The sequence below is a fragment of the Bos javanicus genome, chromosome 29, assembly GCF_032452875.1.
Source record: "Bos javanicus breed banteng chromosome 29, ARS-OSU_banteng_1.0, whole genome shotgun sequence".
Classification (NCBI taxonomy): Eukaryota; Metazoa; Chordata; class Mammalia; order Artiodactyla; family Bovidae; genus Bos; species Bos javanicus.
In genome coordinates this window covers 23883356-23897162 of record NC_083896.1, presented here as the reverse complement: position 1 = coordinate 23897162, position 13807 = coordinate 23883356, and the positions used below count along the sequence as shown (strand labels likewise).

The 13807-nt window shown below is 41.2% G+C and overlaps 1 protein-coding gene across 2 annotated transcripts in view; it reads left to right on the top strand.

Annotated features, from left to right (window-relative positions):
• NELL1 (neural EGFL like 1) overlaps positions 1 to 13807 on the top strand; it is a 1051740-nt gene that overhangs the window by 641523 nt on the left and 396410 nt on the right. For both annotated transcript variants that reach the window (XM_061406202.1, XM_061406204.1), the window contains exon 14: positions 12137 to 12259. In XM_061406202.1, coding sequence (XP_061262186.1) covers positions 12137 to 12259 — 123 coding nt within the window. The remainder of the gene's footprint in view (positions 1 to 12136; positions 12260 to 13807) is intronic.

Sequence of the window (13807 nt, the reverse complement as noted above, 5' to 3'; positions counted from 1 at the left end):
TTGCCATGCCCTCCTCTAGGGGATCTTCCCAACCCAGGAATCAAACCCAGGTCTCCCGCATTGCAGGAGGATTCTTTACTGTCTGAGCCACATATTATAGGGGAATCTTTCTGAGCAAGGTAATTGAGCATTCTTTACTCTGAAGAAGTGAGGACTGAACTGGATACCCAGGATAAGCAAGTGTTTATGTGGCTAAGAAGGAAGAGCATGTGAAAGTTTCTGTGACCCAAGGGGACAAAGCCCTTTTGAAACAGGGAATAGAGCGTGGTGGTAGGAGCTGAGCAGACAAATGTGAAAAGGAACTGAGGGAGTCAGGTTGGGAAAACCCATGACAGGCTGAGGAGGTTATATTAAAAATGTTTGTCCACATTTTAAGACCAGTGAAAAGTAATTGAGGGGTTTTAGAAAAGACTGTAAGATGATCACCTTTGAATTCCAAAGAATGAATTGAAAAATGAACAGTGATTATGAGAGTTCCATTTAGAAGCAATAGGAAGAGCTCAAGTATTGACCGCTTAGATGTGGGTAAGATGATGGTAGCTTTGATGAAGATGGGAGAAATGAAGATAAAAGAATGAATCTGAAAGACATTTAGAAAGAAAAATCAATGAAACTTGATGGTTTGATAAGGGATTATGGTGCTAATTCTTCTGCCATGATTTGACTGTAACTGTCTTGGTTTGACTCTCCCATTCTACCCCTTGGAGCACTTAAAACCTCTCTTTTCCCATTTCTTCATTTAGAAAATATGGATGGTAGTATTTAATTCATATGAATGGTACAACACTTTTAGAGCAATATCTAAATCATAGTGTCTGCTCAAAAATATGCTAAACAATTAAATGTGTTCAGGTTTATGAAAAATTCCAATTATTAGGGATTTGTTTCTTTGAAAAAGTGAAGGAAAGTGAATATTTTCCTAAAAATTAAACACACTGAAGACATGGTTCTGGCCAAGTTGGACTATCCCCATTCCTCCCAGGTCCATAACAACTAAAAAACCCTTGGATATAACACAACAAATTCCCGGGTAGACTCTGAAAGGTGGGTAGAAGAAGAAGGACTACATAGCAGCTCTGGGAGATGAACAAGAATGCATTGAGTTCCCTGTTTTTGTTTTGCCTTTGGTGTCTCTCAGATGGGGAGCTGAAGAACTCTGGAACCTGAATCCACAGATAGGCACAGAGGAGAGACTGCTCCTCGAGAAAGAACGAGAAAAGGGAGTCTAATAGAACAGAAAACCTTTCTGAAAACTCACCCTCCTTGAACCATATGATAGTAGGAAATCTGCTTGGCAGAAGCAGGTGGTGCTTTAGGTCCCTCTCTGTGGGGATGTTGGTGGGCCCCACATGGAGCTGGGCCTCCCCTCCTGTCCAGCAGCACACAGACTGCAAAGCCAGGGCAAGGCAAGGTTGATGGGCAGCCTGTCTCCCCCCAGCTTCAGTGCCAGGGGGTCCATCAGAACCTCCACCTCCACCCAGGATGGACAAGGCTGTACGACATGCGGCTGCCATTACACTTAATGCTGAAAGACTGATTAGTTTCTCCCTAACACTGGGCACAGCCCAGTGATGGTGTGCTCCCACTCCTGTGTGACACAGCACTGGAGATCTTAGCCAACAGAATAAGGTGGCAGCACAAGGAAATAAAAAGCATGCATACCAGAAAGGAAGAAATAAAGCTAATCCTAATTACAGATGACATGCTTGCCTATGGAGTCAATTCTGAGGAATCTACAGGAAAATCGTACAACTAATAAGTGAGTTCAGCAGAGTCACAAGCTTTATAAGATTAACACACAAAATTGATTTTATTCCTTTATACTATCAAGTGATACATAGAAATTAAAATTTAAAAAGTAACGTCATATTCAGTCACTCTGAAATAAAGTAAAATTCCTAGTTATAAATCTAATGAAACATGTACAGGGTCTGTGTGCTGAAAATTGCAACACACCAATGGAAGAAATAAAAGTGTAGGTAAATGGGGAAACATACTGTGTTTACAGGTTAGAAGGTTCAATATAGTAAAGATGTCAATACTCCACAAACTGATACATTTAATAAAATCCCTGTGAAAATCCCAACAAGATTTTCTCTAGAAATGGGCAAACAGTATCTAAAATTTATGAAGAAAGGGAGAGGAACTAAGATGACTATAACAAAATGGAAAGGGCAAAATGAAGGGAATTACTTGGGAGAAAAGTTATGACCAACCTAGATAGCATATTCAAAAGCAGAGACATTACTTTGCCAACAAAGGTCCATCTAGTCAAGGCCATGGTTTTTCCAGTGGTCATGTATGGATGTGAGAGTTGGACTGTGAAGAAAGCTGAGCACCAAAGAATTGATGCTTTTGAACTGTGGTGTTGGAGAAGACTCTTGAGAGTCCCTTGGACTGCAAGGAGATCCAACCAGTCCATTCTAAAGGAGATCAGTCCTGGGTGTTCTTTGGAAAGAATAATGCTAAAGCTGAAACTCCAGTACTTTGGCCACCTCATGAGAAGAGTTGACTCACTGGAAAAGACTCTGATGCTGGGAGGAATTGGGGGCAGGAGGAGAAGGGGACAACAGAGGATGAGATGGCTGGATGGCATCACTGACTCGATGGACGTGGGTCTGAGTGAACTCCGGGAGTTGGTGATGGACAGGGAGGCCTGGGGTGCTGCGATTCATGGGCTCACAAAGATTCGGACATGACTGAGCAACTGAACTGAACTGAACTGAACTGACCGTTGTATGATATGCAGGCTTTCTATACTCACAGTACTCATGGCAGTGTGGAATTGGCAGTGGAATACACACACAAATCAGTGAAACAGAATAGAGAATCAGGAAAGAGAAGAATAAAAATACAATTGGTTTTTGACAAAAGCTTTTGCAATTCAATGAAGGAAAAGTAGCCTTTTCAACAAATGACATGCATAGGCCAAAACCTAAACTTCTTACCATATGCAAAAATAAATTCCAAATAGGTCACGAACTTATAATCTAAGAGGTAGAAGTACAAAACTGTTAAGAAAAAAAATGGGAGGAAATCTTTGAGATCTAGGGCTAGAGAAAGAGTTCTTATATGTGATATCTAATGTACTATTAATAAAATGAAAAATAGGTAAGCTGAATTTCATCAAAAGTAAAACATTTTGCATTGTGAAAGGCTGCAACCAGAATGAAAATACAAGCTAGAGACTATGAAAATATCTGCAAATCACATATCCAATGGAGGCTTTATATCTGGAGTATATGAAGAATTCTCAAAACTCAACAGAAAAGAAAAAAAGATCCAGTTGTAAAATCAGCAAAAAGACATTTCACCAAAGATATAGACGGCAAAGGAACATGTGGAAAGATGCTATCATCATTGACTATTAGCAAAATGACAAATTAAGCTCTTAATGTGGTATCATAACACACACAATATGAATGACTAAAATCGTAAAAATGACAGTTCCAAGTGCTAGCAATGATGTAGAGAAATGATCACTCATGCATTGAGAGTGGGAATGTAAAATAGTACAGCCATTCTGGAAGTTCATTTGGTAGTTTCTTACAAAACAAAACGTGCACTTACCAGATGCCCCTATAATCACTCTCTTGGATATTTATCTCAGAGTAATGAAAATATAGCCACATAAAAGCCTGTGCACAGATGTTTGCAGCACCTTTTTTCAGAGCTGTGAAGCACAGGAAACAATCCAAGTCCCTTCAGCATGTGAATGGTTGAACAGACTGATACATTGCTCCAGTGGAATACTATACAGCAGTAAGAAGGGATGAGCTATTGAAGCTACAACAGTCTGAATGCAACTCAAGGGCGTTAAATCTACTTTTTAAAAAGTCAGTCTCAAAGTTTAATTAACTGGGTAATACCACTGTATCACATTTTAAAAATGACAACTAAGGAGAACCAGATTAGTGGTTGATAGGGGCCAGGAATTGGGGGTGATGAGGTGTAGGGTGGATAGGTACAAAGACATAGCATGACTGTGGTGGTTGTGGTTACACAAATTTATCCCAAGTTAATATTGCTTAGAAATGCACCCACATATACATAAACACAACGTGAATGCAGTTGGAAAACATGGTAGGAACTGAAGAGTTCTGTAGACTACTTAACAGTGATACATGAATGTCAGTTTTCTGGTTTAGGTATGATGCTACTGCTATATAAGACGGCACTATGGAGAGAAATGGTCCCATCACTTCATGGCAAATAGATGGGGAAACAGTGGAAACAGTGTCAGATTTTATTTTTTTGGGCTCCAAAATCACTGCAGATGGTGATTGCAGCCATGAAATTAAAAGACTCCTTGGAAGGAAAGTTATGACCAACCTAGATAGCATATTCAAAAGCAGAGACATTACTTTGCCAACAAAGGTCCGTTTAGTCAAGGCTATGGTTTTTCCAGTGGTCATGTATGGATGTGAGAGTTGGACTGTGAAGAAAGCTGAGCGCCGAAGAATTGATGCTTTTGAACTGTGGTGTTGGAGAAGACTCTTGAGAGTCCCTTGGACTGCAAGAAGATCCAACCAGTCCATTCTAAAGATCATCAGCCCTGGGTGTTGTTTGGAAGGAATGATGCTAAAGCTGAAACTCCAGTACTTTGGCCACCTCATGTGAAGAGTTGACTCATTGGAAAAGACTCTGATTCTGGGAGGGATTGGGGACAGGAGGAGAAGGGGATGACAGAGGATGAGATGGCTGGATGGCATCACCAACTTGATAGACATGAATCTGAGTGAACTCCGGGAGTTGGTGATGGACAGGGAGGCCTGGCGTGCTGCGATTCATGGGGTTGCAAAGAGTCAGACATGACTGAGCGACTGAACTGAACTGAACTGATGGAGAGAAACTGGGTGAAGGAGATAAGGGGCTCTTTGTACTACGTTTGCAGCTTCCTGTATGCCTATATTTTTTTCTTTTTTTTAAGGTAAAAGAAATTATCTACATTGTGACCAACATTGTAGATATTTGAATAGCTTTGTAATACTCTGGGGTTTGGAAAGAATGAAGGAGAAAGAACGAGGATATTGGGGTTTGAGTCTTTGACATACAACTTACTATCTATATATGTATAGATGCTCCAAAGTCCAATTTCATCTGTGAAATATGACTTATAACACCTGTTCAGCATATCCCAGTGAGGTCACTATAACTTTTTTTTTTTTAAATGCAAACTAGATTACTTTGAACAAAGTGAAGCTGTAGCCAGTCAGATCCCAAATATAAGACATTTGCAGTCACAGCTGTAGTGACCATTTCAGTAGCTTGTTTGGATCCTACTTAATTCACTAAGAAAAAGTGTGTTAGTTGAAAATGGCTGTTGATTACAATGTTACAGAAGTGGATGGGAGTCCTTCTGAGCCATCCCATGAAAAAGAGAAGAAAGGAGAAAGGATCCATGTGATAATGACAATGTTTAAGGAGTACTCATTAAGTATTAGCCAACTAATTAATTAAATATTAATTAAATTAAGTTAAATATTAGCCAACATAGCAATAATTATCATCAGTATGGAGAGTTTGACAAAATCATTATTTCTTTGTCCCGAGTGGTTTGATACTCCAAATTTACTATAAACAAGCTGGTCTGTATGTCAACAATCCTAAACATAAATCCCTCACCTTCCCAATCTATAGTCTTGTTTCTTGGGAACTATCACTGAAGCTAAGCAAATGTTTCTTTGTTTAATATCTTTGTGACCTCATGGACTATACAGTCCATGGAATTCTCCAGGCCAGAAGACTGGAGTGGGTAGCCATTCCCTTCTCTAGGGGATCTTCCCAACCCAGGGATCAAACCCAGGTCTCCCACATTGCAGGCAGATTCTTTACCAACTGAGCCACCAGGGAAGCCCAAGAATACTGGAGTGGGTAGCCTATCCCTTCTCCAGCAGATGTTCCCAACCCAGGAATTGAACCGGGGTCTCCTGGATTGCATGTGGATTCTTTACCAACTGAGCTATGAGGGAAGCCCAATATCTTCAAAGAGGTATTCTAATTTAAGTGTATTTAGAATTCTATCTGTTCATAGCTTTTCCTGCCTGAACTTCAAGCCCTTAAAGAAAAAGAGAGTTTTCTTAACCAGCTTAACCACCATTCAACAATGAAGTCTGCTCACAAGTAACCAATAACAGTGGGAAAAATAGGAGCAATACTAGTAGTAGTAGTAACAATGATAATAAAATAGTTTACTAGTTACAATGCTATAATAAATATCGTATCTATATTAACTGAGTCCTCATCACAACCCTAGGAGATGGGTTGTATCCTATTCACATTTTACATATAGAAACTAGAAGACACTGGCTGTTTGAGTCACTCAAATGCCTATGGCTAGTAAGTGGCATATCCAGGATCATCTAACCCAGGCTGTGTGCTTCTAAAGCTTCTTGCCTCTATGTCCTGCCACCTGTCACAAATGCTTGTCTCACACTGTTTACAGCATGTCCAGCAGCTGGAAGGGGATTTGAGATTTTTAGGAGGAGACCATTTCTTCTGTCACCATCTCTGTCAAACATAGTGTTGAAGGTGCTGATTGCTTTGAAAACTTAGGCGTGACTAAAGAAAATAAGGGAGGGGGGGAGTTTTTTGAAACCCTTGTCCTTTGAGGATAGATTGGATTTTCAGTGGGTATTTGGGGCCAGTACAGGATATTCTTGGCATCATAGGATCACTTCCCCAGTGTCTAGAGTCATAAGTCCAAACTCCTCCACTTAGCAGTTTTGTGATGTTAGAGTATTTAATAATGCAGTCTTTAAATTTAATAATGTCTTCATTCCTACATTGTAAAAATGAACATATTTCATGTGGTTGTTGGGAGAATTAAATGATACATATATGATCATTTTAGCTCAGTTGGAGAAGCAAATGGCAACCCACTCCAGTATTCTTGGGAAATCCCCTGGACAGAGAAACTGGTGGGCTGCAGTCCATGGAGTCACAGAAGTCAGACACAATTAGTAAGTAAACCACTACCGCCACCATTTAGCTCAGGGCTGGGCACTCTGGGTTCACCATTTTTAATGTGAAGTAGGGCTTCCCAGGTGGAGCTAGTGGTAAAGAGCCAGTGCAGGAGACAAGAGAAACCTGGGTTTGACCCCTGGGTTGGGAAGATCCCCTGGAGGAGGGCATGGCAACCCACTGCAGTATTTTTGCTTAGAGAATCCCATGGACAGAGGAGCCTGGAAGGCTACAGTCCATGAGGTTGCAAAGAGTTTGACATGACTGAAGTGACTTAGCACAGCACATGTGAAGTAGAGGGAGGTAAAGTCTGGGTTATAGAAGATGTGCTACAGTTTGTCTCCTCAAAGTTAATTAGTTCATAAGGCATTCATGATAAAGCTTGCAAATCTCATCAGCATATATTGTGATATCATTGCCTCCAAAGTGATACAAGATATTAAATTTATTAAAAGCTCCAAGATGGGTCAAATTCATATGGTGTCAAGAGCACATGGAAGCCTGCACGGCAAGAGTGTTCATATGAAATGGTATTTGAAGCCAGGCAAGGGCATAGATTTTTCACTTCATTGTGAGAGTACTTGAGTCCAGAAAACTCATGACAAACTAGAGAGGTAGTAATTAACTTATACACTTGCAAGATAGTGATAAGGCTACCTCATCAGAGAAGGGGCTTTGCATCAAGAATAGTGGGAGATAACAGGATCAGTTCAGTTCAGTTGCTCAGTCGAATCTGATTCTTTGTGACCCCATGGACTGCAGCACGCCAGGCTTCCCTGTCCATCACCAACTCGCAAAGTTTACTCAAACTCATGTCCATTGAGTCAGTGACGGCATCCAACCATCTCATCTTCTGTCATCTCCTTCTCCTCCCACCTTCAATCTTTCCCAGCATGAGGATTTTTTCAAATGAGTCAGCTCTTTGCATCAGGTGGCCAAAGTATTGGAGTTTCAGCTTCATCATCAGTCCTTCCAATGAATATTCAGGACTGATCTCCTTTAGAATGGACTGGTTGGATCTCCTTGCAGTTCAATGGACTCTCAAGAGTCTTCTCCAACACCACAGTTCAAAAGCATTAATTCTTCGGTGCTCAGCTTTCTTTATGTGAGTCCAACTCTTACATCCATACATGACTACTGGAAAAATAGCTTTGACTAGACAGAGCATTGTGGGCAAAGTAATGTCTCTGCTTTTTAATATGCTGTCTAGGTTGGTCATAAGTTTTCTTCCAAGGAGCAAATGTCTTTTGATTTCATGGCTGCAGTCACCATCTGCAGTGATTTTGGAGTCCAAAAAAAAAAAAAAAGTCTGTCACTGTTTCCATTGTTTCCCCATCTATTTGCCATGAAGTGATGGGACCAGATGCCATAATCTTGGTTTTCTGAATGTTGAGCTTTAAGCCAACTTTTTCACTCTCCCCTTTCACTTTCATCAAGAGGCTCTTTAGTTCTTCTTCATTTTCTGCCATAAGGGTGGTGTTATCTGCATATCTGAGGTTATTGATATTTCTTCTGGCAATCTTGATTCCAGCTTGTGCTTTATCCAGCCCAGCTTTTCTCATGATGTACTCTGAATGTAAGTTAAATAAGCAGGGTGACAGTATACAGCCTTGATGTATTCCTTTTCCTATTTGGAACCAGTCTGTTGTTCCATGTCCAGTTCTGTTGCTTCCTGACCTGCATACAGATTTCTCAAGAGGCAGATCAGGTGGTCTGGTATTCCCATCTGTTGAAGAATTTTCCACAATTTGTTGTGATCTACACAGTCAAAAACTCTGGCATAGTCAATAAAGCAGAAATAGATGTTCTTCTGGAAGTCTCTTGCTTTTTTTTGCTGATCAGGCAGATGTTGGCAATTTGATCTCTGGTTCCTCTGCCTTTTCTAAAACCAGCTTGAATATCTGGAAGTTCACGGTTCACGTATTATTGAAGCCTGGCTTGGAGAATTTTCAGCGTTACTTTACTAGTGTGTGAGATGAGTGCATTTGTGTGGTAGTTTGTGCATTCTTTGACATTGCCAAAGAATGGTTCATGACATTGTACAGGAGATAGGGATCAAGACCATCCCCAAGAAAAAGAAATGCAAAAAAGCAAAATGACTGTCTCAGGAGGGCTTACAAATAGCTGTGAAGAGAAGAGAAGTGAAAAGCAAAGGAGAAAGGGACAGATATGCCCATTTGAATGCAGAGTTCCCAGGAATAGCAAGCAGAGGTAAGAAAGCCTTCCTCAGTGATAACAGGATAGGTGTGTTAATTAACCCAATGGGGTAATCCTTTCCGACTGTACGTCAAATTATTACATTGTACGTTTTCGGTATCTTTCAGTTCTATTTGTTAAGTATGCCTTTATTAAGCTGATGATGGGAGTGGGGTGGTTGGAGACTGGAAAAACAACAATGGACCAGACTTCTGGAATGTTGCATAAAATCATACATTTCTCCACACTGTTATTTTACCTGGAGTGCCCTTCTTGAGTATTTCTGGCTGAGAAAACCATGACCATTTTTAAAAGGCTAGTTCAAATACTGTATCTTTCAAGAAGATTTTTCTGCCTATAGAAGGCATTTCTTCCCTCCAGTGAACTTCTTTTCGATTTACCTTTGTTTCTCATAGCAAACATGAGCACACATGCTCATTTGCCTAGGAAATTCTGAGTTATGTCTCTTATTCCAGTGTAGTTATTAGCAAAGTCCCCTTTCACTCTAAAATATGTTCTGTTTATATGATAAAATATAAGGTCACCCATTTATAACTCAGCGCTTCTCCCTTGTGTTCTGGTTAGTGACATATTGCTGTCTGGTGACCTATTAAAATATTCATGTGAGCAGGGACCATATCTACTCATTTGTATTCCCAATACAGACTCTAATAATTATTTATTAAGTGGATTTAAATAAGTATATTGAAAACTCTTGGAGTCTGATCCTTTATTCTTAGACTTTTTTGAGTTCCTAGCATCTTTTGGTATTGCACCTGTACATATGAGGTGCTTGCTCGGTCTGTAAATGTGGTCGGAGATTCACAGGGCTCTACTATTTCTGGAACAACCTGAAGATGATTTGAGCGCTGACTAGAAGTGTGTCTTCATAAATGTCCTCCCCTCACACTACTTGCTAACCTGTGCACATCCTCTGACGGTTTGAGTTGGTCTTCTGGCCTTAAGACAAATTTTCTTTGGAAAAATGCAGGGTGTTAAGAGCAATGGGTAAGTATCTACTTGACCTTATTGTTTGTGGGTGACTGAAACAGCTCTACTTTGCAGAATTTAACTTTTCTCTAGGACTCTCTACCCTAGTCCCTGTTAGGAACTTTAAAATAAAAAATTAATGAAGATAGGTGTTTTTTCACTTGATGGCTATATTGATCTAATAGTTTGCTTAACAAACTATATTGAGTGTTTAGTTTTGTTCTGTTAGTGTTGTTTTCTTTGAGGTTTCTAGCTTGGGATTTCAACTATTGTTTTATAGTCTTTTATGACTTCAATAACCCTACTTGATTTTTCTCCTTAAAATTTCTAAGTCCTAGTAGCAGGTGTTAAAGGGAGTAAAGGGAATAAAATTTATCATATTATTTATTTATAGAGGAGTCATTTATGTGAATATAAAAACTTGCCAGTGATGAGGGTCGAGAGTGTAGTTATCTGTGAAATCTTGATTTCAAACTGGAAATCTTTCACTCTTTCATAGTGTTAGATATACTTTCCCCTGTGTCTTGTGAGTTTAGGACGCTATGACTGTTTGAATATACGTAACTATATTACTGGAGAAGGAAATGGCAACCCACTCCAGTACTCTTGCCTGGAAAATTCCATGGACGGAGGAGCCTGGTAGGCTACAGTCCATGGGGTTTCAAAGAGTCGGACACAACTGGGTGACTTCCCTTTCTTTCTACAGTTTCTTTTGGGGAAAGAAATGACAACGCACTCCAGTGTTCTTGCCTGAGAATCCCATGGACAGAGGGGCCTGGTGGGCTGTGGTCTATGGGGTTGCAAAGAGTCGGATACAACTAAGAAACTAACACACATACACACAACCATATTACTATATATAAGGCATCAGCACAGTGGTTAAATTCTGAACCCTGTGAAAATGGTTAATGCTCCTCTGCTAGGCTGTATTTGCTGGGCCTTCCTCTCTAGTTTTACCCTCCTTGTTCTTTTGGAGAAGGGTATTGAGAGGATGAGACAGGTGGTTGGACCACCAGCTGAACCCTGGCAGTCAGAGCCTCCACATGCAATCCCTGTCCTTGTAATATATATTCTGGCCACTGTTCCCACAGTCAGAGCTGTTTCAAGGACACAGCCCTGAAAGAGCAAGATATTGTTGAGACCATCAGATGTAATACGTGACTGAACCCCATTAAGGCCTCTATATACACTTTTAAGATCTGGTGGGTGAGTGCAGAAATCTACTGGTCTTGCACCCACCCAGAACCAGCCTCATATGTAAGTCCCCTTGCTTATTAAATCTGTGTCTCACAGTCTGGAGTGTCTGCCTCTTTCTTTGGTCTCTCCTTACTCTCTTTGTATGAAGGCCAGTTTCAGATTTTACCCAGGAAGCTTCCAAGGTTTCCAACCAACATGTTCTAAAGAAGCCATGGGCTCTCTCCTATGGGTTTCTTTCCCTTTTCTTTTCCTCAACCTTACAGGAAGGTTTCCCAGCCTTGGGACTGGTGACATATCAGACTGGTTGAATTCTTTGTTGTGGCGTGCTGTCTGTGCGTTGTTGAACGCTTGGCAGCATCCCTGCCCTCCATCCACTAATGCCAATAGCATCACCTTTCTCAAAGCACAACAACCAAACATATCCTCAGACATTGTCAGATGTTTCTAGGAGGAAGAAAAGATGCAGAATTGAACACCTCTCCCCCCCACCCCTCGAGAACCCAGCTTTGGAGCCTCTGCAGAAACCTTTGCAGCCATGAAAGAAGCAGTGACCTTAGAGCAGCAGTTAGGAATCACTGTGACTTGGAAAAATCTCTTGACTTCTCTGACACTCAGTCTGTTTCCGTTCAAAGTGAAGATAATAACATACATCGTCTAGAGCTGTTGAGATTTCAAGGTCCCAATGCATGGTAGTCACTTTCATTCTTACCTGGTGAGTTCCAGCTACCTTTTCCAACGTCAGAGATTCCAGCTTCTGAAAAGGTGTCTCTCTTTCCTACCCTGCAAACAGAGCACGACGACTGTGGCAGCGGGCAACACAATTGCGATGAGAATGCCATCTGCACCAACACTGTCCAGGGGCACAGCTGCACCTGCAAACCAGGCTACGTGGGCAACGGGACCATCTGCAGAGGTAGGCTGGTTGCTGCGGGGGTGAGGCTGCCCGTGAGCTGCCTCCCTGCCTGAGTTATTGGTGCTCCTGTCACAGGTCCTTTCTGTCCTTCTGGTGATTGACCCGGACCGGGGTTTCTGTCTCTGGTGGGGTCAGCGGGCAAGGGCGCTGTGCATCAGAGAAGAATACAAATGCTCTGAGTCTGACTTTGGGCTAGAAGGAAGACGATGTGCTTGTGGGTCGAGCATGGTCCCACATCCTGGTGGCTGTCTCCAGCTTTGTCTGATGGCTTGTGTTTGTGATGGATGTGCTGGTGGCTGAGGTGGGCGTCTGTTCTCTGAGAGCCCTACTCAGACACCAAGAGGACCCCACTCATGGCCACTCTCTAGGTATCTGCTGGGATATGATGCTAAAAGTTTCAGCCCCTCTCTGTGTTTGGAACAATTCAGAGGCCAGTGCTCTGGCTTTTGTCTGCATTCAGGATAAATTCCCCTTACTCTACTGTCTAATGGGAGCAGTCAGAGTCTGGTCTCTGACTCCACTCAGCTTTTCTCTCTCCTCTCCCCTGAACTCTCTCTGTGCCAGCGCCTTATTCCTCTCTATTCCTGCACATGCCAGTCACATTCCTATCTGAGGCTGTGTGCTTGGGCTTCCCCACCCCACCTCCATGCTCATCTCCTTCAGGTCTCTACTCAAGTCTTTGCCATCCCCAGAGACTCAATCTGATCATTCTATCGGAAATAGACCTCTAGGACTTCTCAGTCACATACCCTCCTTTATTTGTCTTAATTAACCCAGCCTCTCAGAACGTTATACATCGATGTGTTTATATTTCTGTATTATCTGTCCCCTCATAAGCTCTGTGAGAGTGACCGCTTGGTCATGTCTCCCTGCTCTTTTCCCATCAACTAGAATGGTACCCGGCACACTGTAAGCGTCAGCGATCATTCACTGACTCAATCAGCCCAAGAGGAAACAGACATCACACTGAAAAAGAGGCAAGATCTATATTAAAAAAAAAAAAAAAAAAAAAACAGGAAATAACCCTTTGGTATTATTATTCTCCCCATTTTAGACATCACAATATTGAGACACAGAAAGGTTAAGTAACTTACTCAAGGACACACACCACTCTAGCAGTATTCTTTGGCAGAGATGACATAATGATGATGAGAAATAATATACAGTGACTAAGTCACCAGATTCATGCATTAGATTAGAGGTGAATCTTATTATATTGATTGTATTCTGTCTCAGTGAGGTTGGGGTAAACAGCCTCATGCATGACTGAAAGGGAAATGGGTGAAAGTTTTTAATGGCAAGTTGACAAAATCAATCTACTTTTAAAGTAAATCTGAAGGGTCTTAGAGAGATTCTCTTGATTCCATTGATTTTACTTTTTGAAATATGTTCCAAGCATATGCTTTTGAGGGAGAAAAAAAATGCATGTACAGGGATATTTTTGCTACATTATTTGTATTCACTGAAAACTAAAAACAGCCCAAGTGTCTGGAAGTGGTGGAATGATTTAATTTATTTGGAGTATTGGTTCATGGAATAGAATACAGT